The sequence below is a fragment of the Passer montanus genome, unplaced genomic scaffold, assembly GCF_014805655.1.
Source record: "Passer montanus isolate IOZ18808 unplaced genomic scaffold, ASM1480565v1 scaffold38, whole genome shotgun sequence".
Taxonomy (NCBI): Eukaryota; Metazoa; Chordata; class Aves; order Passeriformes; family Passeridae; genus Passer; species Passer montanus.
This window is the reverse complement of record NW_024368596.1, coordinates 6,218,673-6,245,099: the sequence shown is the minus strand read 5'-3', so window position 1 is coordinate 6,245,099 and position 26,427 is coordinate 6,218,673. Positions and strand designations below refer to the sequence as shown.

Sequence of the window (26,427 nt, the reverse complement as noted above, 5' to 3'; positions counted from 1 at the left end):
GCAAACTTGTCTCACTTCCCATGCCTGTGTCACTCACTGGCCACGCTTTTGGATGCTACCGCACACTGGCTGATTTTTCATTTCACTGCTTGGAGTCAACCACACAGCGAAACTAGGAGAATTAGAATGAAAGACAGTGTAAAAATTGTGGACTGATGGAATTGGCATCTTGTTTTCAAATGAGTGCATTGCTACCCAGAAGCAACGTGTATTTAGGTGCCAATTAGTAACGGGCCAAGTGAAGTGAGTCCTTGGCACGAGAGCTGCAGGCTCTGCTGACAGGGAAGGGAGCTGCCTGCACCCTTGGCTGTGGTGTTTGTGGCTCATATTTCTGCATAAACATATCAAAATAAAGAAAAAAAAAAAAAGCCAGCATTATTGACAAAGCAAAGGCCAGTTCTATTTATATCTGCAGTAAGGCTGCGATAATGAAGACGCTTTAATGTGTCTCAGGGCCTAGATGAAACACTGAAAATGTTGCTTTTAAGAAAAAAATTATAATAATATCCCCTTGAAATCCCGAGGAAATGTGTGTGGCGGACTTCTGGAGAGCAATATCAAAGAAATAGGAGTTGCAGAGCATAGGGAGTTACTACAGTTATGGGCTTTGAATTGGCTTAAATCTTTGCTTTTAAGTTTTTTTTCCCCTAAGGATCTCTTTAAAAGTAACACTTTATTGACAGGGAGAATGTTTTACTGCCACTGAACTCTAGCAACAGTGCAGATCTGTCAGACCTTGCCTTACTTAGGAGTGTAAATCCTTTCTCTGTGGTTGCTTCTGCTGTCTGGCCCCTTTTATGGGTGTCAGACTCCTAGTGGGGCTGGGAGAGGCAGTGTGAATGACTGCAGAGGGGGACAGATGGGTAAGAATGTTCCTTCAACACAGAATTTGGAGCTTTGTAGTTAGGAAAGACATTTTTATTTTATGAAAGTCTCTTCGGGGCTTCCAGGGTGGTTGGGTTCTGTTGAGGCAATTGGAAAATGGGAAAAAAAAACCCATTTACTAAAAATACTATCTGTCATTTCATCCTGTTGCATCTTTGACCAGCTTGAATCAACTGGTTGTTTCATTGAGCAGGTTTAAAATATGGCTCTAGGGGCAGAAAATGCCCTTGAGCATTGCTGAGCACGTGTGCAGGTGTCACAGCTTGTCTGGTGGCACTGTCCCTTTCTCCAAGAAGCCTCATCGTAGGTAATTACTTTCACCTTATTAGGAATTTGGGTGAATGACTGCAAAAATCAGCACTGAGCAAGCAGGATTCAGTGTCTAGAGCCCATCACATCCCTGGTCCTCTCTCTCAGGGCCCCTGAGATCTTCAGCCAGACTGTACTCCAAAGTCAATACATGCCTGATGCATTTTAGAGTAACCTTTCCCAGTCAACATGTGCTTTGTTTGTTTTTAGCTTGAATTTTTGTCTACGTCTACTAGATCAGATTGCTATTCTTATTTAGTTAATTTGATAATAATGAGATATTGTGAAAATCCCACTTTGCAGAAGAAGAGTTACATCCCTCTTTGTCCTGATGCTGGGCAACCAAAGCTGTACAGACCCTCTTTAGCTAGGAGATGCTCTCTCTGCCTTGTTTTTCACGCCCACTACCCAGCCAGCCCCTCTTGTAACTGGGCTATATCATTGTCTCTCTGAGTTCCTGTTGTCAGATGGGCTGATTTTAATTGGTTTGCATTTTCAGTTAGTTTATCAGGAAGGATAAAATAAAATCCTGCCCTCCGTGCTCCTCTCTATCCACTGTAGCACCACCAGCTGAGCATGTTAATCTGAGGAGCAGTGCAGGCAGGGCTTGCTGCCTGTGAAGTGTTTGGAGGCTGGTTGTTAAGCATTTCATTATTCAAAATGCATTAAATTGTCCTGGATGAGGAGGAAGCATGTCTTGATCATCAAGCTGATGGACATTAGCAGTCTTCCACCACAAGTTTGCTAAATTTGAACTAGATTTAGCTACTGCCTGCTTCATTCCTATTCTGCAAGGAAAGCTGTGGACAGGGAACTGGCAAGGAATATGAGGCATAAATTCGAGGTACCCACAACTTGGACTGAAAGCCTTATATAAATCCTTGGGATTTCTAGACTTTGGAGAAATGCAGTTGGCATTACTGCCTTCTGTTGACCAAGCAGGAAAGTTTAACCGGTAGTCCAGGATACAAATTCTTGACAGTCTGGAGGTGGCTTTGAGATCTGAGGGTGGCTTAAATGTTACTGGTGGGGAAGAGCGAGAAGGGGAAGTAACACATTTCTCAAAATTGCAAGGTTTACAAAGCTTGTATGCTGAGCTAGAGGTTGTTAGGGTTTGCTTAGTCTCAAAACAGGGAAATCAGGAAAAAATAGAGATGGATGACAGGCAGTTAACCAGTGATTTTTTTTTTCAGCTTATTGCTAATATTTATATTTGCTGTCTTTTAGGAAAATTCAAATTTTGAATATTTGACTCTTGATTCATAAAAGATTTTGTAATTACTATTTAAATCCCTTCTTTGAGCATTTCTATTGGCAGTCACTACAATGTCATGGTCTCCTGTATCATAGACCTGCCATCGCCACTGTGAAAAACGCACTGCCTTGCTGAAAACTTGTAATAAGTAAATGCCAGCCCTAGCTGCAGTTAGTGTAAAAAAAAAACCAAAAAAACAAAAAACAATGCAGAGGATTTGTGTGAAGAGGAGAGGCTCCTTTGGCATCTGTTGGCCATGATGGATGAGCTGGGATTTCCCATCCTCCTTCTGGCTTGGTAGCAGAGATGCACATGGGCGGATAAACCCAGCACAGAACAGGAGCTAAGGCTGGGACAGGGACACACCATTGCTCATTCCGTGGCTGCCAGTTACTCAGCAATCAGTAGAATAAATGTCTGAGATTTGCTTCTCCCTCCCCAAACATTTTGTCATTTGGTCTTTGTTCAGGGCAATGTACCCCAAGGTACCTCAACATTTTTTATCTGTTGGCGTTAATCAGTTACAGGGTGTCATTATACACCTCTAAGCCAGCTAAGTCCACGGAGCTCAGTCTTGCCAACATGACTCTTCATTTCCCTCCTTTCATCTCTCCCAGAGGTCAAAAATAGCTGTCTATGAGAAAATGTGGTCATACATGAAGTCGGCCGAGCCCTCGGTGTTCACCAAGACGACGGCGGACGGGGTGGCCAGGGTGCGGAAGTCCAAGGGCAAGTTTGCCTTCCTGCTGGAGTCCACCATGAACGAGTACATCGAGCAGCGCAAGCCCTGCGACACCATGAAAGTTGGAGGCAACCTGGATTCCAAGGGCTATGGTGTAGCAACCCCCAAAGGCTCAGCATTAAGGTGGGTGGAATAATATAACAATATCCATGTTGTTATAGTATTCCACCTACCCTGATGTATTGTGTTGTCATTTTCTTTCTTGTGGATTTTGAGGTAACTTAAAAGTTTAAAATCTTCAATATTCCATGGAGTTAAATAAGACGGTAAATTATGGTTTCATTTATTTAATGCATCCATTTTTTTTGTGTTCTCTTCGTGTTGTCCTCTCTGATTGTTTGTTGCTGTTTTAATTTTACAGTTCAATGGCTTTTTCAATTTAAATGGTAAAAGCCAAGTTAACCTGCCATATGTGACGAATGTTAACTGCATGATGTGGTGTTGTTACTTTTTTTCTCAAAGACGATTTCCCCATCCCGCACACTTCAGTTTTGAGCAAATGTTATCCTCCATGCCACCTTCCAATATTTAACCCTGTATTTGCTGTACAGACATTTTGATAGCTCCACGTTCTGTGAAATTTTAGCCAATTTGTCCTCTTGTGCTCCTTTTTTTATACGTTACGATTTCCTAAGCATTTGTGCATTTTTTCTTACAAGTTATGTTTTATCGTTTCAAGAAATGCTGTTAACCTGGCAGTATTAAAACTGAATGAGCAAGGCCTCTTGGACAAATTGAAAAACAAATGGTGGTACGACAAAGGAGAGTGCGGCAGCGGGGGAGGTGACTCCAAGGTCAGCCTCAATGTCACCACAATCGGGTACCTTAGCAAAGAGTAATCGGCAAGGCTGTTATTTTGCTTCTCAAGAAAAAAAATCCAAAAAGAAAGCAGATGAAAATTATTTCACTAATTATGGTGGGGAAAAAAAACACTATTTTCTTGTTCAGTAGCTCTTTCAAAGAAACAGTCTTATTTAATATCATCAGCGGGTTTGTTCGAGCTTGGAAACCTTATTTAACTAACAGATAGAAAGTCTAGTGTTTGTGGGACCTACGCAGAGTAAATCAGTGAGGTAACCATACAATAAACCAATTATCACCTCTGGTCACTGTCCCAACCCTTGAGAGCAAGGGTTTTTGAGAATTTTTTTGGCCAGGACCAACTGTGACAGCACAGACCTTGAGGTGAAAGAGCTCCTGTTTCCTTTGGCCTTCTGGGAAGATTTTGGAAATGTTACCTAGTGTATTTAAATGTCACCTTTTGTACAGCACTGACCAGTCTTCTGCACACTCCAGTGCAGGAGCCCTGTATCTGTGTTTGACATGCCCTTGATACAGATGTGGACTCAAATCTGCCTCCAGTGGCAGCAGTGGCAGCCTGATCACTGCCTTCCGCTGAGCTGAGGCTCCCCCAGCCTTCCAGGCAGCCTGTACTGCACCTTCCCAAAGTTGCTTCAGTGAGCTCATGTATTGCAAATGTTAACTAGTATGCTTTCCTCTTGCCAGCTTTGTCCTGTAGGAATGGCAGTCCTTTTCTGCAGTCTTTAACCCAGCGAGGATAAGCTAGAGCTAGAGTTGGCTGGGTGTTGTTGGTCACCGCGGGTGCAGGAATTACCAAGAAAATTAATTTAAATGACATTGTTATACTGAAATGTACTGAAATTCATTTTTATAGTGACACTCTCCTACATCTAGTAAAACCAGATCTTTAGGGAGCAATAACTCCTAATCTCGCCAATAAAAATGTTTCAGATTTGGTCCAAAATCAATAATAACAGTAAACTGCAGTTTCGGACAATTACTGCAAATTACTGCTACAATCTATTCATAAGAGTTGCATACAGTTGGCTGTGTAGGAAATTGCTCAGCTTGTCATGTCTACTGCTAGCAAAAGCCACTGTGTAATATTAAAGGAAGGAAAAACTCTCGAATTTGGATTGATTCAGTAGCTGGAGGTCTGCAGTGCTCAGCAGCAGCCTGGAGATGAGCAGAAGCTTTTTTATGCTTTTTAGCTCTGCTGCTCATCCTTCACAGAACATTTTTATATGTCATATTTGCCAGTATATTAAATGTTTAATATCCTCCTGGGATGCAGCACCTCATTGTGTAATGCTGCCTCCCTGAAAGAAAACTCTTCATACAAACCAGCTTCAATGAACTTCATTGCTTCAAGTTCACTGAATTAAACCCAGCCATTAACACTTACAGCCCTAAGGAAACTAAGGAGGGCTTTTTAAATGGTCACAATTAGGGCAGGGCCATCCTTCTATTTTTGCTTGTGCTGGAAGATGTTTTACAGAGAACAGTGCTGTCTATTTGGCAGGCCCTTGGCCTGGTCAGGCAGTGTTGAGGGAGTGGAGTCTGTGGTGCTGTGCTGATACGAGTTGGTACCCAGAGAAGAGGGAAGGGGAGCAAACACAATAATGTGTGTTTTGCTGGTTTAGCCCCAAGTGATGTCTGTCTGCAGTTTGTTGTAACATGCTGTGGTGAAGGACTTGTTTGAGCTATAGTCACCAGCTCTTGGGGCACAGTTCAGCTGGCAGAAGTCCCCAGAGATGAGAACATGGGATGTAGAAGACTTCCCACAGAAGATTAAGCTGAGGGAGGCGGAAAAGGAGTTAGTGGCTGTTTCTAGAGGTGTGGTAAATCAAGGGCTTTTTTGTTACGAAGTGGCTTTTCCTTTGAAGTAGTTCTGTAGGCCCTGAGCCCTGCAGACTGCAGTGTGGCTCCATTGCAGCAGACAGGCAGAGCCTTCCCAGCACACCCCCATCACTGGCCAGGCCTTGCCCCAGCCCGGCAGGAGCCCCACTGCTCCCTTAGCAAAGATGAGCTCTGGTGCTGCCCCTTGTGCACTGCAGCTCCAGGAGTCTTGCTGGCCTCTCTCTCCTCACTGTCCTCCCACCAGAAGTTGCCCCCGTCATCTCATCCCATCTCTCTGGTTAATTGGTTATATGAGCACAGCTTCATTTGTAGATCATTCAGAGGAGTCCCTGCAAAACTGTTATTTTTTTCCCTTTTCCCTTAAAGGAGGTGGCAGCTGGGGGAATCGGGGTGGGGTGGTGAGGGTGCCTGAGGTGCAGATGCAGACCTTGCCCTCCATCTCAACCATTGCTCACTCGGGGCAGCTCTCTCTACCGGCTGAGCTGACAGACTCCTCTCTCAGCTTCCCCAGTAGAGACCCGGGCTTGGGAAATAGCTGCCCCCGAGTCGGCAATCAGCCTCCTCCCACCTCCTGACAGTGGGTTCTGTAATGGCTTGTGTGTAGATGTGAGTCATGTCAGACCGATGGTACCAGTTTCTTAAGCCGAATTCCTCTGTGACTCTGATACTTTAGCTCTTGCTGAAAGCCAGAGGTGAGTATGAGCCTGTTTGCTTGTGCCAGTGCCCATCGTTGTACTGCAAGGACCCGGCCACCCCTCCCCTGCTCGTCCTCCCTGCGGCCTCGCGTGCCGTGTGCCTGCGCTCGGAGAGGAGTCGTTCTGAGTTGTGAGTTTGTCTCTTGTTACCCTATCTTACCGCCTCTGGAAAATTAAACAGTGACTTCCATTTTCTCAATGATTTTGAGGCTTGCAGCAGGAAAAAGAAAAGGTGTTCCATTGGCTTTCTGCAGGTTTTGAATCTGTTGGTTTACAGAGAATGCCTGTGGGCATTCCGTGCTCCTGGGGTTCACTCGATTCAAGGCTAAAGAGATTGTGCCATTTTAATGAGTTTGTTTTAAAGGCCTCAGCTGATATGTGTCTTGTTTTCAGTGATGCCAGTCTGTGCCAGTGCTGGTGTGGAGCAGAGGGCGCCAGTGTTGGTACTGCCCAGGCAAAAGGAATGACCCAATTTCAGTAGTGGTCTTTATTTAACAAGTCTGAAGGGGAATATGCTCCATCCATTTCTCTGGGATGCATGTCAATACATGTGGGCTGACTTGGCTGATGCAGACGTTCTGGTACGTGCATCAAAACTCATTCACTTAGCCCTTCTAAATGCGCTTGAATTTTGTTTCATGGCAAAATTATTCTCTCTTCAAATGCTCTTATACATGCAAGCTGAGTTCTCAATCAGGAGAGAATACAAAATAGCAGTTGTAAAAAAAAATATTCCAGGAAATATGTTGCAGTGTATTACAAGTTTAGAAACTAATTATTTTGTTTATTATACAGTCCTATAATCTTGGAGCTGAGTTATGGCTGAATAGGGATTTAACAAGAATTAGACAAAAGGGGATGCAGACGGCGGTCACAGCCTGAGTGACTTAAGTGAAACTAATTATTCAGTTGCATAGGAACAATTTCCTGCTAAGATAAATTTCCATAGTTCTAGTGTTGATAAATTTCTTGTGTTCTTATAACTCCATGGTAACATTTAATGACAACAAACATGGAAGGAGAATGTTTGAATGCAGCTTCTCACCTACTTCACCTGCCAAGATTCCCTGCTAATTATTTGACTTAATTTATTTAATATATTCTTTTTTAGGCTGATACCCCTTTTGGAGTACGTCAGAGAAATGGCATGCAATGTAATATTATTTAATTTCCCAATTGTTTCTTTTTCATCATAGAACTACTTTTCCAGTGTGCTAGTTGAGTTCTGCCCTCAGAGCTGTGCTCCATACAATATCCCATTCCCAAGACCTTTGGAGCTGTGAGTGTGGCCATTAGCAGATGGGATCTGTTCCCCCGTGTCTATGTGCTGTTTTGCTGTGATACATTTTCAGCACAGCCGTTAGCATTTGCAGCATAATTTTTTTAAGTGGCGTATTTTTAGAAGAAATCTGTTATGCTTTATTTTAGATGATACCTGATGCCTAAAGAGCACCATTGCCAAACACGTCGTGCATAAAAGAGAACATTTGGGGAAATGGCTATCTTAAAAAGATGCAGCACGATTTATTTGAACCATTTGTTTGAAATTATGTTCATCAGCATGAATTTCCTTGTCATCCATACTATAGGCCTGCGTTATGAGCTGGAAAAAGATAAAATGGCTGATCAGAGCCAGTGACAGTAACACAGAGCTAATTCATGCTCAGAGCTGGGAAAGTAATACGAAATTACTGTATTGTGCAAATTAGTGACAAAGCAAAATAATGTTTTAAAAGGAAGACACCAGAATATTGGTTTAATTGACAGCTATTACTTTATAGCATATTAGGAAATAAGATTGTGTATGTTTTGTGGCAGTGATGAAGTCTTAATGCTCTAGGAGTTCATTGGAGCATCTCAGAGCACTGCCAAGAAGGGCAGAGAGCCTGCTCTGGTTTGCAGAAACAGCAGTTCTGTTGTGCAGATTGTTGAGGGTATTTTCCTGGAAATGGAACTGGGAGAAGTGGCATGATAATTTGGGAAGAGTAGGTTGCCTACACTGGGAAGGAGTTGGTGGGGTCAGAACTGGTGGTGTCCAAGAATTTGGAACTGTTTAGTTTTGCCAATATAACATCATGGAGACTGGCTTTGCTGCCTTGCCAAAGCCAACTCAGCACCTGAGTGTGCAAGGAGACCTGTTTGTGCAGCATTAATTGTGGCAGACCTGGGGCTCCTGCCTGGATGCCATGTCCTGCCTTTATGGCCACAAGAAATCTTAAAGACTTGTTAATTGTGCACTCCTTTTCATAATATCTGTGGTGCTTAACAGTTAATTTCCATAGATTGCTTACGTGAGTCATTTATCCTGCACTGCAAGTATCAGTATGGGAAAAATCAAGGCGGAAGACTCTGTGGTACTGGAAAAGGAAAAAAGGAAAAGCAGCAGCTGGAAGTGGAGCTCTCAGCAGCAGGAGCACGGCCCTTCCTTTGTATGTCTCCCTGGGGGTCTGGGCTTGGTTGTTTCTCTTTAATAGTAGCTGCTGTCATTTAACATACAAAGGGGAAAGAAAATGCCTTTCTTCTTCTTCAAAGTGACTCTAATGTTTCAGCATTGTGCTCACGTGGACACAACACTGGTGCTGCTCTGTGGATTTCTCTGTGCTGCTGGCACTGTTACCCTGGGCTGAATGCCTCTAGCTTTTGTACACGATGTAGCTCTTCCTCCAATGTCTTGTGGACTAGCCTTTGGACTAAGCAGCACCTACCTGCAGCCTGCTGAGGACCCAAGAGCAGGAGTCACAGAAGAAGCCATTTCAAGAGAAAAATAAAGATGGGGGAAAAATGGATGTGCCTAGAGACAAGAGAAAGAGAAGGTATGGGGATAGCCAGCATGCAAGGTAAGTTGAGTCTCTTGCTCATACCCATCCAGGTTAGAAAGGACCCAAGCAATGGCAGGAAAGGTCCATGCTGCTCTTTCAGATGTTGTAAGTTTGAGTGTGATGTTGGGCACCTGCTCTCCTTTGCTCTTCTTCCACCCTCGCCACATCCGTACCTCAGGTATCAGGCACTGCTGTGAATGAGCTGCAGTGACTTGTTATGGCTTGTATTTCCTAATCCAATCAGCGTGTATTATTGCATTAGCATTTGGCACTTCTCTTAAATTATGATCCTGTTAGTACAGAGTTTAATTTGTTTGAGCTACATTTGTGAAACATGTAAATATTCTTTCATAGAGACACTGCTGCTGCCAAACACGGGCTGCAGACTCTACAGAGAGCAGAAGAACTTGCAGCCTCAGCTGGTAACACATCTGGCTCTGTAGAGGTGTGCACAGGGTGTCTGTAGATGATGCAATGACATCATGCACCCTCATTTAAAGTGCATACCTGGTGACCAAAGGAAAAACACTTCACATTCCACAGGGATAAATGGGATGCTCCAGCCTGTAATGGCAGGTTACTCCTGCCCAGTAATGGAGACTATAACAAAGTTCTGTTGGGGACAACTATTGTGCTCAGTGCTCAGCAGGAGATAAATCCATGCCCTGGCAGCCAGGGAGCTGCAGCCCCAGGATGCTCCTCACCATCACTCAGGGCCCCAAGGCCTTGGGCAAAGGGAACTGCTGCTGGCTCTGCTCTTGAGGAACAACAACATCCTCTGCCAGGGGATTTATTGCTCTGCCTTCAAGCGCTACCCCGGCCATTGTCATGCAGCATATTTCTTAGGTGGCTGGGGGATATATAGGGCTTGAGGTGCTGAGTTTTAAATTTTCTAATTGTGCAAGCTCTTTGTCTTTCCAAACTACATGGCTTTCCCTTTTATCCCTTACTCTGCCCACCCATAAAGCATTTCAATCCCTCAAATGTTGACTCTTGGAAATGTGCAACTGCTGGTAACACAGGGCAAGGAAAAAGTGGTGTGGGTCTGAAATGGTAGCAAGCAGCAACCAAGGGCTCAATATTTAAAAAAGGAATGCCCAGTGCTTTTTGCATTTTTTCAATGAATATTGAATGTTCAGTGTGGAATACCAAAAATCACTTTTTGAGACAGAAGGTAGGAAATAATGATTGACAAGAAGGAACATGAATTGACCATATGGGTTTTTGCCTGTATTTTCAAGGCTCTTCGCTCCTGCTTGAGATACCAGGCAACTGTAGTCTTTAAACAAACATAGTGAGTTTGGATAACGAGCCCATTTCCAAACAAAGTCTTCCCCATCCCTCACATGTGGGTGTGTCACAAAACATGAAATCATGGCACAGAGACAATGCTAAATTGGTAAATTGCAACAGGCAGATGGATGATCTGATCTGAGCAAGGGCAGAGCCCTTGGATGATGCACTCACCCGCAGGTTTTGTATCTATTCAGAAGTTATTTCAGTAACAAGATCTGACAAAAAGTCCATTCAATAGTTACAGATCAGGCTGGGATTTATACAGCTTGGGGGAATAAAGTGCCTTATTTGATTTAGATGGGTCTTTAACCTCGAGCGATGCCCTCTAGAGAATAGTGCTGGGTTTGGTGTATCTTCCTAGATTGTTTCTATCTTTATATTTTAATGATACCAAGATGGTTGTTAGTGATATTTTTTATGGTATCCTGTCAAATTAAGCAGAGAGCCTGGACTTGATTTCTGCCTTTGTCAGTCCCTGCACAGCCGTGTGCCTGTGCAGGCTGGCTCAGGGATGCAGCAGTGGCCACTTGCCTTCTGGCCCACTCAGCTCCAGTCTGGAGGCTGCATTCAGCATCTCCTGCCCTCCTCCTGCCAGCAGGGCAGGGAAGGCTGGTGGGTCTGTGTGATGTGTGGTAGTGAGGGATTTCTCTGCTTGGCTGGAAGCAGTGCCAGGCAATGGTGCCATTGTTCAGGGTCCCACTGAGGGTAGCTCAGCTGGTGCTGATAAGACCAAGATTGTGGGACCAATCCCTGTATGGGCCTTTCATTAAAGAGTTGGACTCAATGGTCCTTGTGGGTCCCTTCCAGCCCAGAATATTCTGTTATTCTGTAATTTCTATGCTCTTCAGGTATTTGCCTCTCAGATCATGGTAAATGTGACATGTCCCACAAGCTAGGGCAAGCTGCCCTCTGTGCTTTCCCTGAAGTCAGTGGGGATTAGCCAGTGACACCAGGAGGAACAATTAATTCAGTGTTTTCAGTAGTTTTACCCAAGAGAATTTTAGGAAGCATTTTGGATTTAGAAAATTCTTGCTTGTTTGCATCTTATTGTTCTTGCCTTTCTCTGACACTGTGAGGTGGATTTTAGAAACTCAAGTGTTTAACATCTGAACTCTTTGATGTTATAATGGTTTTGATAGGGTTGTGCTGATGTCAGCAATCCCAGGGATGTTCCAGCCAGCAAGGACAGCTCTGGTCATAAGGAACAAAGGAAGACATTTCTTGCTGTAGAAGTGAGAGTGTTCCAAATATGTCAGATTCCTAAATTAAAAGGATTAGGCAAAACCAACAGGGATTATTTAATTATAAAACAAGTTTCTTATTATTTAATGATAAACAAGTCAAAAAACACTTTATACTGTACTAACCAAGACCTGGTACCACCATGGACTCTCACCTCCTTGACATCACTGGGATTTGGACAGGAGGGTAACGAGCCCTTTGCAGAGGCTGAGCCCTTGGTCTGACCATGGGGCTTGTCCAGGGCAGCACTCTGATGCAGAGGGAGGATGCCACCTTTCATTAGGAGGGGCAGATTTGGACTCTTAGGAGGGACAGATTTGCCAGAAGCCTCTTGTGGATTTCTGTTGCTCTGATGCCACAAATCAGCAATAAATCTGGCCTAGCCAGATACTAGACCAGATTTACAGCTGTTCTATGCCATGCAGAGTGACACAGCCAGAGCCCAGGGCTGTCTTTGGCACTGTGATTTTGCCTTCTCCTGTGCACCCAAAGGGCCAGTGCCAAGGTACAGGGAGTCACAAACAGCTTTGCTGTAAGTGCTGCATCCCAAGTGATGTGTGCCTGCATTTCCACGACACTTCTCCAACCAGAGGAATTTGTTGTCTGCTGTTTTACTGCTGGGAAAAATGAACAAGAGTCTGTTGCTGACCACTGTGCTGCAGTGTTAAGTACACAGGGAGGTCTGTTAGCCAAGGACAGTTCTGGCGGCCATATTTGCTGTATGTTTGGAGCCAGCATCCATCTGCTTTTTTGAGAAGGATCCCCACTGTCACTGGCCTTAAATTTCTTAGCTCCACCTCTAAATGGACTCTGTCTTGCTGGGTGAGATGGCCCACATGCCTCCATGGTGCCTCCATGCCCTGCAGAAGCCTGTGGAGCTCTCCTGTGCCAGGGTCACTCCTGAGCCGTGAAGCTGCAGTGGTTGGAGTTGTTGCCCAGTGTTTGACATCTGAGCCAGCCAGGCACCCTCCCTGGCTGAAGTGCTGATCAGGTCTCCTGCACCTTGTGCTCTGCTATCCTGAGCCACGGCGCCAGGCCCACGAGAAGAAAGGATGTTTTCAAGACCAGAGAGGAGCTCTGAATACTGAATGTTATTCTGGTCTTCGTTGAAGTTAATGGGTGATTTCTTTATCCTCTACCCCCAAAAAATCTACATTTGGACTCTCAAGATGCTGCAAGCAATACTGTTGTGAAAACACTACGCTGTACACCTGAAACTCTTCAGAAAATCAGGAACCAGCTGATGAAGGATGAAGGAACACTTACAGCTGTAAAACCCAGGTAGTGAGAGGTGCCAGGGCAGCCCATGCACTGCCCATCCTCCTCATCCTGTGCCCTTTAATTGGTGCTTTGAAGAGCCTTGTTTGTTGCACCTTTATTTTGCAGCTTGCTTTTCTGAAAGATTGCATCTAAAAATTCTAAATGAATTCTGAGCAATGGTTCATCTGGTTTGAAAGGAACAGTCTGCCGAGTTCATTCACTCTTCTTGGCAGTGATTGGGTTTGGGTATAACATTTATATTACATCCATTAGAGCATGGAATGGGATGTGAATTATCCAAAGCTGTTCCAATCATCACTAAATCTGTTATAGATTGCAAGTAATAAACATAACTACAGTGTTGCTGAGACTTCATGCCACTCAAACACCAGTTAGACAGAGCTGAAAAAAGTCTGCAGATTATTGGGTGAGATGTTCAAGTCCTGAAGTGACTTCTGTTCCCAGTTCTCACCTCTAGTGATCATTGACTCCTTGTATCACCTGCTGTGACTTGTGAGGACCAACCCAAACACTGGCTGCAAAGACACTGGCATCTTTCCTGGAAAACAGCCCTTTCCTGGCAAGATCACAATGTTCTTTTCGTAAATTAACAGCGCTTTTCCAAGAAACTGCTCAGATTCTTCACTGCAGTCCAAGTTCGTTCAGGAAGGGTCCTGTTTACAGCACTAGCACACAAACACGATGGCCAGTAACTTTAATCTAATTGCCAAAGGAGCAGCCTGGCCAGCCTTTGCAGTCATATGTGGGACTGCAGCCTGCTGGGCATGTGTCCTAAGCTGGGAGAAGTTAGTGATGGCAGTAGGTGGAACATCTGGTTTTGGGTTATCTTCTTTAAATAGGTGCAGGTGAAATAATGACAATTAACCTAAAAAGCCATTAATCATACCACCAAAAACCTGTTATGATTTATAATTTGAGAGGGTCAGAAGTTCTACCTTCCCACTTTTGGGACTAATAAAGATCTACTTCTTCAATGATTAATTTACTTGTCTTCTACTTCAAGCTTGTTCTGGCCAGAAAGAATGGAAAGAAATATTATAACACCACCAGTTTTCTCAGTGGAGATAATATTTACTGTAACTAACCTGAAACTGGGGCTTTGGTAAGAGGAGGTAAGGTAAGAAATCCCTCAGACTGGTAGGGATGTCTCAAAGAGAAGAGGAGAGAGTGGATGGCCTCTGAGTCATTGTGTTTTCTCTTTTCCATATTAATTGCATGAATAGAAGATGGGTAATAATGAAATATAAATTTAATACATGCTTTGTGAAGAGCACATAGTAGCTCCTTCTTCTGAGAAAGAGCATCTGCATGGTGAACATACTCAGCCTGGAAACAATGCCATGTTTTGTACAGATCAACCTGCATGACAAAGTGCTGTAGCACCTCCTGAATTTGAGGGAGAGGTGGCCCAAGTTCTTAAATTGAACCTGAAGCTTTGGGGATGCAGTTCAGAAGTGAGATTTTAATGAGTTTGTTTTTCAGAAATCAGTTCATTCCATGAGTATCATCTTGTCCTCTGGGGCCACCAGCAGCAAAGGGTGCAGAGAGCTTCTGGGTCTAGTGTGCTGTTCTCAGACAGGCTGAAGTGCAGCAGGGAGGAGACCCCAGGGCCACACAGCAAAAGGAAAAGGAGGTCACCTTTGGGATGGTGTCATATTAAATCTGGAAAAAGACTGGCACAGCTTGTTTTCTAGCAGTAGCTGATGGCTGAAGTGGGGAAGGTTATGCTGCCAGCACCTGAACAGTCTCCTAACAAGGTGGCAGAGAAACGAAACAGCTGAACCACCAATAAAAGCCACTTCTGTCAAGGAATAAAATCATGTTTGTGGCAGTCTCTGTAAAGCCTATAAAACAGGTGGGCACTGATCTTACAGTCATGCTCTTAAAAGAAACAACCATTGTAGATGGCTTAATTCCCCTCTGAGGGCAGTGCTATCCCTTATGAGGCTCCTGGTATTGTTTCTCTAAACACAAGTCTTCCAGTCATTTGTAGAAAAAACCTTAGCAGGATTTGGCAAAGCTACCCAAGAGAGCCAACCTCACAGGCTTAAGCCTGGATGATTCAGATCATACTGGATGAAAAGCAAAAGCAAGGAAACAACAAACTCCTTCAGTTATGGGGAGGAAGAAAAACACTGCAAGTTTCTGGACAAGAATACCATCCTGTGGAATCCAAAATGCTGACATCCTGGTCCAAATGGCCTCATCTCATTTTCTTGGCATACAGAGCACAAGAAGAGAACACAAGCTCTCAAACCTCCGAAAATTTTACTTTTTATCAAAGCAACCAAGCTAACAGAGAGAGATCTGGAAACCACACAGGGGAGATGAAAAAGAATCCCATCATAAATTGAAGCATGGGAAAACGGTGGAAGCCACCTGGGAAAGGGCCAAGCACGTAATAGGATATCCCATATGGCTCAACAACAGCAACATAATTTAAAAAAAAAAAAAAAGAAACACAACTGGAAAGCACAAAAGTATCCTAAGAAAACTACAAGGAAATTGAGGTCCTTTGGGACAGAGCCCCAGAAAATGAGGATCCTCTGAAGTACACAGTGAGAGAAGTAGGTGGCAGGTGAGACAGCCTTCCCAGACAAGTCATTTAATGTCTTCATTCTTCTGCCTCTTAGGCAGTTCTAAATGTCCCCCCTCAGTCAAGCAGTCCCAGGACAAGTTATGACAAATCCCTTTCCTAGACCCAGCAGCCATCACTCCTAGAAGAACCTTGCAATTCCCCCTATAACAACCAACAGAACACTGCACCTTGGTGGCCTTGGTCTGGCTGGCACAGGCAGGGTGCTGGCGCTGCCCAAGGGACACCGTGGGACCAGCTGGGTGTGAGCTGAGGGGTGGCACAGAGGATTTGTGTTCCATGGGCACTGCTGAGCACTCAGTGAAAAGTGCCAGGATGCAGATGTGGCTCTCTGCACTTCCATCAGAATCTCAGCCAAAGCCATGACTGACTCTGACTGTTAAATTGAACCAGGCTAGGCAGCTACTCAGAGATGAGCGATGGGAAAATGTATCAGCAACCAGGCTCACTTTCCAATATATCTACTTATCTTGGGAATTTGGGATTTGAGGAGTCCATCATGCACCAGCTCATACTGCATTCCTGAAGTGCTGGACCAGGAGTTGCAGAGGCATCATGCCTTCTCCCACTACAAGGTTTCTCAAATCCTGCTGCAAAGGAAACAGCTTTTGCATTAGGAGGTTTGGGGATTTATTTCCTGGAAGCAGGTAAAATTGTTCCTTAGGACTTCAATGAAACCAAATCACCTCTCTCCTACCCAGGCTGAGGGAATGTGGTACCTCACCTGGCAAACAGGACTGTGACAAATGATAATGAAAACCCAGTTTAGGCAAATTCCCATCTGTTTAGTTAAGATAATTTTAGTTTACTACTTTTTTTTTTTTTTTTTTTTTTTTTTGGCAGTTGTGTGTGCACAATTAGCTGCAATCTTGGCTTAAAAAAAATAAAGCACCCTAATTAGCATATTAAGCCTCCTCATTTCCCAATACTGTATAATGTTGTGAAAGCTAATCTATAATGTATTGGATGTTATGCAAATTCTCAGCACTCCGTATGGGGTTTACAAAGGCATGCAAATTAAAAATAGTGTTTGGAATAGGACTGGGGGGAGGGGAAAATTTGCACAATAAAATATGCAGGTAGGAGGAAAGGTGTTTATAACCTTCTTCCTATTGTTTGTGTATTCTCAGCTGCACAATGCTTTTCAAAGCTGAGAGATGTATTGCATAAAATGTGTCCAAATTGGATAGTTTTTAAACGAAATTTAAAATGAGAGTACTGTTCTCTGAGCAATAATTCACCCTGCTCTGTGCTGGGGCTCCTAAGGGGAAGGTAAAGGCGCTGAGCTTTCACTGCTGGCACTGCAGGCGTGCACAGCTGTTCATTGTGTGTTCCTCTGGGGGTCACCGGGGGTCTCGACACAGCCCAGCTGCCCAGGAGGGTCCATGGTGGGGGCTTGGCCGGACCTGGCCGCTCCCCATGGGTGTAACCGAGTGGGGCAGGTGCATTCCCTGCACCCCGGGGTGCTGGCAGTGTCTGGGGCGTGCTTTTACCCCGTTCATGTTTTATAGCCTACCTGTAGGAGGCTGCAGGCGGAGCTGCAGCACAGCTGGCTCTTTAGGATGCCGCTGGCTCCTGGTGGAGCAGCTCTGCCCGCTGCCAGTGCCAGCCCAGCAAACACGCTCTGTCTCTTGTGGCTTGTCACTGCCACCCGTTGGCTGTGTCCAGCTGAGTGTGTACAGCCAGCCCTGATTGATACTTAATTAGATTACAGCTGCGGCTTAAAAATAGCCATTTTATAAAAATAAAGTCTTGGCTGCTGTCAAACTGAGCCCTGTGCAGGAGAGAGTGGTGCTGCCTCTGCCTGGACAGCTGGGAAGCTCTGCAGTGGTTATCCCACCCTTGATGGCTTTCCCTGCTCTTGCCTCCCTGCTGGCCTGGGTGACACTGCACAGGGTCATGTTGGAACAGCCCATGGAGCGTTCAGCTCAGGAGCTCTTGAATACAATAATTTTTCTCATGATATTCCACGAGCTTCCTGGGCTTGGCTACCACCCTCCTGCCAAAGGACATGGAGCATCTCTGAGAGCAGCTCTTCCCAGCATCAGCCACCAACAGTCTCACAGCCATCCCAAATGCAGATTCTTGGCAGATGAGGGAACAGGGCTTTTCTTTACCTGCTATTTCTTCCAGCATCTTGCCCTGCCCAGGCGTGGCAGGGCTCAGCCATTCCTGTTGCTCAGAGTTGTGAGCCCTCCCAGTCTGGGGATGTTTCCCTAAATGCCAAAGTGCAATTTAGCTTATATTTAATGTGTTTTGTATAGGTCTTGCTGCTCTTTCTCCTGAGTCTCTTCTGCTCTGCAGAGAGTCAGGCACTTTGGGCAGGGGTGGGAGAAAGGCAGAGAGCAGCAAGAGCCAAACACGAGGCTGGCACTGGGGCAGGCATGGGCATCTCCTGCATCCCCTCTGCTGTCAGCAGGCCTGAATGGACCCAAAGCAGGCTGTGCACGTGTCTGCCTGGTGTCATCCCGTGCTAAGTGGCACAGCATTGCTGGGGATAAGAAGCCAGCCCTGTGCAGCTGTGGAGCAGGGATCAGAGCTGTTCAAGCAGGAGCAGGAACTGATGTCCCTTACACAGGGAGCCTGTCTTATGGAAACAGGCAGGAAAAAACCAAGACTTCACACAAGGAGGAAGTGGAAATAACCTAACCTAGAGTTCCTCAGGTGCTGCTTTCCCACACGGAAGGGCCAGATGAGCTCAGCCCCCCTGGGCTGTGGGCTCTTGGCAGCACGAGTCAGCAACTCCATTCATCCTGCCAGCATTTCCCACCCTGGGCACTTTGAGCCGGCATTTCCATATTCATCAGCTCCTTCACAGAGGTCTGCATTTGCTCATTTTCTGCTGCGGTTGCCTGGGCTGGGGCAGTGGAGGTGCAGCAGTTGTGGGCAGTGCAGCCTGCGCCGGGGGACGTGGCTGTGGCAGCCGGCAAAGTCCCCTCCGTGGAGCCAGCCCGGGGGTTTTTGCTTTGCAGGTGTGCACAGAGACCCGCCAGGCACGGGGGCTGCCGGGGATAAGGGGCTGCGAGCGCTGTTGGGCCCTGGGGAGCCGCAGTGGCTGGTGTGGGGGATTCTGTCTGTCAGTGCAATAGGGCCCGGCTGGATCAAACCCACCCAGAGCTGTACAGCTACTGCACGTGCCTGTGGCACACCAAAGGGGGAGATTGGCCTTGCTTTGTTTCTACTGCCTTCATTTAACAGTGAGTGCCGATTACTCAAAGCGATATGGGCAGGACCTGGTAATGTAGAGATGCTCTAGCCTTAACTTAAGGGGATGATCCAGTTGCCTGCAGTGTAAATACTTTGTGGCCAGGAACCCTGCTTTATCGCTTTGTATAGTTTTAAAGTAGTTTAAAGATTGAATAACATAAAATAACATAATATAATGTTATTTATGTTATTTCCCACGTGAAGAACTCCTGTAAACCTTGCAGTATTGAAACTCAGTGAACAAGGCATCTTAGACAAGCTGAAAAACAAATGGTGGTACGATAAGGGTGAATGTGGAGCCAAGGACTCCGGAAGTAAGGTCAGTCGCTGAAGGTCTTTTTGTACTGATTAGCAATCACATTTTGACCCACTGTTTGTTTATACCAAGAATGACTTTCAGAAATTGCTATTTACATTTTGAAGGTTGAAAGAAAAGAATAGAAAAAAATAAGTCTCAGAACATGACAGCATTTTTCTTATATGCAGTAAGAGACTGTAGTTGTAAGTATATATGTGTGAGTATTTTGCTAGAAACATGCTAAGAGAAGCCCCCAAAGCCTCCCAAGATGGTGTCTTCATTTAAATGTGCAAGTTTCAGCACAGTCACTGTCTATTATTCAGGCCAGCATCTTTTCTTATTTTTATTGAAAAAAAAAACATTTTTGCTTCAAAATTTTTGCTCAGGTTCTCTACATGTCAGTTTGGGAAACAGTCACATGCTTGCTAAGGGCACAAATTTTCAGGACAGACAGCTGATAAGGAAAAATTGCCTTTCCTGCCCTATTTGCCAATTCATTTTAAAATTTGTTGATTTTTTTTAAAATCTAGAAACACTAGTAGTGAATCATTACCTAAATATTGTATATTCTTTTTTATTCTGCTTTGAACCATTTTGCTGCTGTACTGTCCTGTCATCCACCAGCTGTGCTGGCAGGACCACTGTAGACCCCAGGGCAGGTCCCACCCCTGAGGTGGATTGGCCCAGTAGCTGCAAACTTAATTTGTGGGGAATATTTATTTACACCATTCAGTTAAAAGGAGGATTTTTATTTATTTTTTATGCTTATAGACCCAGTGGGGAGAAAAACTCTGTAAAAGTGCTGGGCTTGTTGGAGTGAAGGACATTTTCAAAGGCACCAGGAGGAGGAGGAATCCAGCTCCAGCTGAAATCGGTCGCAGCTGAGTGCCTAACTCCCTTGGTGCCTTTGGAAGTGCTCTCTGTAATCATTCAAACAGAAAACTATAATTTCAGAGCACCCTTTCAGTGTCAGAGGACAATTTCAAGTTCCAGCGAAGCCAATAATATAATTTCATTGATTTCAGCAGGACTGGAAGTTGCTTAGGGCACAGCCCAGTAGCTGTTGTGTCAGATAAATTTGGGATCATGGGATATCTGAACACATGGCAGCTGCCAAAGGGAGCTGTGATCAAAAAGAGGTATAAATGATTAAGATCTTCAGTGTAAATGGCAGGTTGTTTGCTACAATCACATGTATCCAAAGTGTCTGTGAAACACACAGACACTTACAAGGTAAATCATATACTGTATGCAAATTTAGCTCTCCCTAGGGAGACTCGTTAACAGAGCTCTGTCAGCAGTGCCTTCTCTGGGCACAGACAAATTTTTTTGCACCTGCCCGTCCATCCTGGCCAGAGTGGTGTGGCAGCCCAGCCAGCTGTGCCAGCCAGGAGCTGTTCCTGCCCTCAGCCACGCACCCATGCAGCAGCAGAAGGGTTGCAGCTCTATTCAATGCCATTCCAGAACCTTGTTTTTAAAAAATGCAAGCTTCTCCCCCATCTGACATGTATTGAAGGAAGATAAACCCTGACCAATGATTTTTGTGTTACAATGTCTGGTTTCATTCAATAATTCACTCTCCAGAAAGTGCTAGTTTAGCTCAGGGCTCTGCTGCTGGACCTCTAAGTAACTGACCATCTTTCTAGGGTGGGTTTTTTTTCCTAACTGTTGAAAAAAGGTAGTTAAGTTCAGCAGCATCTCACAAATTTTACCTGCATTGACCAAACCCATGTGTATAGTGGTTTGGCTTTTTCTTTTTCTAGTTTTGTGATGGCCTTCTGTAAATCCTGCTGTTTTATGCAGCCACGAGCACAACTTTCCCCCAGTGCCTTTGCTAGCAGGGGTGCTCAGCCCTAGGCTCTGGGACACCGAAGGCCTGGGGAAGTCAGTGGCCAAACAACCCTCATTGCCTTGGAGTCAGCCAGGGTTTCCCCCACCAGAGGGTGGAGGAGGAGCAGTCACTGCTGTGCAGCCCCGGGCTGCGGGGATGGGGGGACAGCACTGGTCCGTGGGCCGGACTCTGAGCACCATGAGTGTAGCTCTTCCAGCTAGGCCTAATGCAAATAGCCTGTTGTCTGTCTGTCTGTCTGCCTGCCTGCTGCTCTCAGCAGAGCTAACAGCGTGGCTCGTTTCTCTTAGGACAAGACGAGCGCTCTGAGCCTGAGCAATGTTGCTGGCGTGTTCTATATCCTTGTGGGAGGCCTGGGGCTGGCCATGATGGTGGCACTGATCGAGTTCTGCTACAAGTCTCGGGCTGAGTCCAAGAGAATGAAGCTCACCAAGAACACGCAGAACTTCAAACCTGCTCCTGCCACCAACACCCAGAATTATGCTACCTACAGGGAAGGCTACAACGTGTACGGCACAGAAAGTGTGAAAATCTAGGGGTACGGCTGCGGGCCGGGAGGAAACCCTCTGGGCGTTGTTCTTCCTGTCCTTTCTTTAGCTGTCTGTGCTATTCTGTGTGTGCACCAGGGGGCTGCTGTAAGAGGCTTTTGAAACACCATCTTGTGGCTGTTTTTAAGTATGAGTCATTTAAATTTCTTCCCTGATCAGAAGTAGGATCAGAAAGGTACAATTCTGGTTTACACACAGAGGTAGCTTCGTGCTGAAGTGAGTAACTCCTCTCTCCAGCATCGTGCTAGTTCAAATGATAGTATTTTGTTAATTGCTTTAAAAGTCGCTATAATCAGAATTCTCATCTCTCTTGTTACTGATCTCTTCGTTTTGTAAACTATAATCAGGTCAGGTAAGTGCTTTTAGGAAGTTTCCAAAAAAACTTGCAGTAGACCCAAACCTTCTACACTAGAATTCATTGTTTCCAAAGCAGGAAAAGTAGAGCTGAATTGCTGACAACTGATTCTGAAAAGGCCTGGTTAGCCCCTTGGCCACAGTCTGTGCCTCTCCATGGGCTGAGCACCCCTGCCCCTCGCTGCCAGGCAGTGATGAAATCTCTCTGGTTTTATTTTAGATCTTCACCCTGACAGCATGCAAGACAAAAAGCAGCAGAGAATGTGGCTACTTCGTGGATTTGGACCATCTGAGCCAGTTGTACTCTCTCCGAGGTGTCAGGCATGACACGCATTGATGATGGTGCAATGTACTTTTAATAGGAAAAACTGGTATTTTTTCCTTCAGTGCCTTATGGAAGACTCTGAGACTCACAACAATGCAAACCATCACTGAAATATTCTTGCTTTGCTTCAAAGAAGTAAAAGAAAAAGAAGAGAGGAAAAGAAAAGAAAAAGAAAAGAAAAAAGAAACAAAGGGAAAAAGAAAAGGACTGGTAACAAGATATTGGTATGTGAAAAAAAAAATTCTTGTAAAAAAAGATCAGTGCAACAAAAGCCATTCTTTGATACCACTGCACAGTAACTGAACTTGTGTCCTGAAAGCAAGCGCAGCTGGTTTCATCAGCCACCCCAGTCGTATCAAATTATGAAACTCCTCCTGACACCAAGCCTCAGAAATCTGCTGCGTGCAAACGCGGACTGGCCTGCCACTGCTTGTATGAGCTGATGTCAAGATGTTTCAGTATTTACTTACAGTGGTGTCATTTTATTTTTTTTTCTGAGCCACTTTAACCTCTCCAGCTAATTTGAGCAATTCTGTATAGCAGCAAAAAGGAGGGAAAGAATCCGTGCATTCAAATCAATTAAGGTCAATGACTGTGAATCTGTAAATCCAAAAGAAAGTAATTTGTGGAACTGCATGTCTTGCTTCCAGATCAGTAAATTAATTTCTTGACAAGGTAGCTAAAGTGTGGAAGAAAATATTGCATTCCTTTTTTTTTGTTCTATCATCAGGCATACCTACAGGTGCTTTATTAAAATGACATTGGGTGGCTTTTAAAATTAAAAAAAAAGAGGAAAAGCTACTTGCTGTTTAAGTTCAGACCATATATCTCTTTTCTTGCTGTGCATTTGCATTTTAATTCACTGTTTAATATCAAGCAATGAAGCAAGAGAAAGGCAGGTTAGTTTTTCCCAGGCCTGCTTCTGCTTCTCCCCAGTTCCCTCCCAGCTAGCACCGTGCTCAGCTAACGCTCCTCAGCGCCGCTCCTTGTGACACAGAAGCAAGGAGAGAGGACAGTAACTCCGGTTTAGCTGCAGTTCCAGAGTAATAGCAAGCGATCTAACATGACTCCTGCTAGTACTGTGATATTATATCAGCTCCTGCCAACTCTTGTTTCATGCCTGGGGAGAGGCTGCTCCTGGCCCTGCCCCTGTGCGAGGAGGGCGCCGCGCTCCGGCCGCCTCTGCTCGGGAGCAGCTCGCTGTTACCCACATCCAACATCTTAGACAGCAGCAGCATCTCAGCCTTGAACCTCTGCCTGGAAACTACTTAACTTCATCTCTAAAAATAAAAATAAAAATTAAAAAAAAAAAAACAGGAAAAGAAAAAAAAACGCAAAACTTTAAACATATTGTCAATCACTTGGGAAATGTTCAATGGAATATCTGCTTACTAATTACCTCTAATCGACAATATGTATTTTCCGTAGTTTATGATAGAGTTTTATTTCATCAATAACATACAGTGAAAAAGAAACTCATTTAAACCAGTCTGACCCTTAGGCATTTAGTTTGCTGATGATAGATTTGAACTTTTAATAGGATTTAAAAACAAACAAAAAACAAAAAAAAAAATAAAAGTCTTGTTAAAAATATGTATTTCCAACAAAATGTAATATAAAATCATTTTAAAAGCTCATAGGAAAAATAATTTATTGTTCAAGTTTTTAACGAGATATTGACAAAAAATTGTTTTGTTTTCATTTTGTTTTCATGAAACTCTGATTTTTTTTTTCAACTTCTGAACACGATCACGTCCCCAGCAAGGGTGAGCTAAAGCTGTGCAGTTATGAGTTGTATTTAAAACAAACATTTTTCTTAAAAGCTGTATAAAATATGTATGTTTATCAGATCAATTTTTAAGAGTGGAGGCTTCACACCAGTGAAGGGAGTTTGGTAAATGGTTCGATATTTTTTAAACTTGCATGTAAATCTAAAATGTGTTGAGTGCTTACCAATTCTGGCTACCAACTTCAAGCTATCAGAAGTTTGGCAGTAGTCTCATGATGATTTGTTTTGGTATATTTTTTTAAATTTGTTTTGCTTCAGGGGCTTTGAGGGTTCTCTCCTTTTTCTCTTTTTTTTCTCCTTTTTTTTTTTTTTGTTTTTTTGTAATTTAAGTTCCTATTTTTGGTCGTTGAAACTGCACTTGAGTGAGCAGAAAAATTGCCAAGCAAACTAATGGCTGTAAAAGCATAAACTGCATGTGTGGACATCAATTACTGAGCCTCATTTTGATGAGGTGTTGTACAAAGAGTTTTAATACATTTTGTAAATAAAACTGTAAAGAAAAAAAAATAAAGAGCTTGCTTCTCTTTTCTTCAGAGGAGAAAGGGTCCCTCCCTATTGCACTCCCTTTGGCCAGTCTGGGCTGCTCCTCAGATGTTTACCACAGAGCTTTGAAAGGTTTGGGTTGGAAGGATCACCCAGTTCCCACAGCCATGGGCAGGAACACCTTTCTCTAGACCAGGTTTCTCAAAGCCTTTCCAGCCTGGCCAGCTCAGGGGCCCCAACACTGAACTGAGGGCACTGCTGGGAAATGGGTGTTCCTGGTTTGGTAACCTGCAAACCAGCTAATCTTTTATTTTCTTGATGGTGGAAACTGGTTGATCCTGCAAGGAGCACCCTGTGAGGAGCAGGGGAGAAGCCTCAGGGCTGCAGCCAGGCTGGGATCTGCTCTGCCCTGCCACTGCAGTGGGCAGCAGTGTGGGTAAACAGATTCCTTAAATATTCATTACACAGATGTATTTTCCTGCAAGTCCCAGCTTTTCAACAATGCTTCTTTAAGGAAAAGAAGAAAAAAAAAAAAAAAAAAGAAAAAACAAAGAGGAAAAAAAAACCCACCAACACTGCAGCTAATCCCAGCTCTAATTTATTGAGTTTACTTCACCCACAGTGTAGCTTTTCCAAGTCACCACAAGCTATGAACTGTAGGAAGCAATCCTGGTGTTAGAGAGCTGGTGTGTTCCCAAAGCACACCCAGCACCTCTCTGGCCTCAGCACCCACATGGTCCCATCAGGATCCAGCTCCCTGGGCTCCTTCCAGGGACACTGAGGGTGACACTGCTGTTAGCACCCAGGGCCTCTGGGGCTGAGCTGGAGCAGCACCAGGCTTCTCTTGGATGACTGAGGATGAGAAGATCAGCCTCTGAAAAATAAAAAAAAATCCCCCAGTGGAGGTCTTGGGCAGTAGCACTGCTGCAGAGCAGTGGGCATGGATGGACCTGAGTGGTTTGGTATCTGCTGGCCAAAACACCCTGCAAAACAGGAGGTGCCTGGAGTGTCCCTGTGGCGCTGCCTCTGGCTGCAGGGAAACAGGAAAAATGTACTGGCAGTCACTGGTACCTTTCCCAGGTCAGCACCTGGTGCCTGGCGTGGGTCCCGGCCGTGGAGGGATTGAGCCCAGCCCCAATCCCTGTGGGAGCTGCCAGTTGTGCTCATTGTACACGAGTGCAGGGGGGCACGTGCTGAGCCCACCCTGTGTCTTCAGCCGAGGCTTCAGCAGGAGATGGTTCAGTCTGGAGCCTCCCTGGGCCACAAGGGCAGTGCACTTTGGGCCAAAACCTGACTTGCTACACACACTACAGCAATGGCAGCAGGGCTGCTTGGCACCCTGCAAGGCTGGGCTCCAACACACCCAGCATGACCTTGTCTCTAAACTTCTGCAGATGGGAAATAATAATAGAAGGAAAAATTCAGAGTAATGCATCAAATTCCAAGAGCCATCAGTGGCAGCAAGACCTCAACAGTGTTCAAGTTTGAGCCTAAAAATCCAAACCAATAGCAATTCTTCCCCACGGCACACCACACCTGACAACAAAATAAAATAAATACTGTATCATTGTGGCATAGTTTTTGCTTCAAAGGTTTTGTGCAAAACACTGCAACATTTATTTTTTCAAAAACAATTGTTCTTTATGGTTATTAAAATAATATTATGTCATGGATATTGCAATTAAATTACAAAATGTCTTTGGTGCCCATATCCATCATTTCAGTCTGGAAAATGGGCTCTATTTTGCAGGCAGCAATACATAAACAAGATCTGGATAATGATAGCTCTATTC

At 44.6% G+C, this 26,427-nt stretch overlaps 1 protein-coding gene across 4 annotated transcripts in view; it reads left to right on the top strand.

The window, feature by feature from the left end:
* The window catches only part of GRIA3 (glutamate ionotropic receptor AMPA type subunit 3), a 143,325-nt gene extending 118,667 nt beyond the window's left edge, over positions 1 to 24,658 (top strand). For 2 of the 4 annotated variants that reach the window (XM_039717350.1, XM_039717352.1), the window contains 4 exons: positions 3,067 to 3,314; positions 3,871 to 3,985; positions 21,426 to 21,673; positions 22,258 to 24,658. In XM_039717350.1, coding sequence (XP_039573284.1) covers positions 3,067 to 3,314; positions 3,871 to 3,985; positions 21,426 to 21,671 — 609 coding nt within the window. In that variant the 3' untranslated portion in view covers positions 21,672 to 21,673; positions 22,258 to 24,658. Of the gene's footprint in view, positions 1 to 3,066; positions 3,315 to 3,870; positions 3,986 to 19,192; positions 19,308 to 21,425; positions 21,674 to 22,257 lie in introns of all 4 variants that reach the window. The other 2 variants (XR_005628440.1, XM_039717351.1) reach the window with 2 other exon arrangements.
* The last annotated feature ends 1,769 nt before the right edge of the window (positions 24,659 to 26,427 follow it).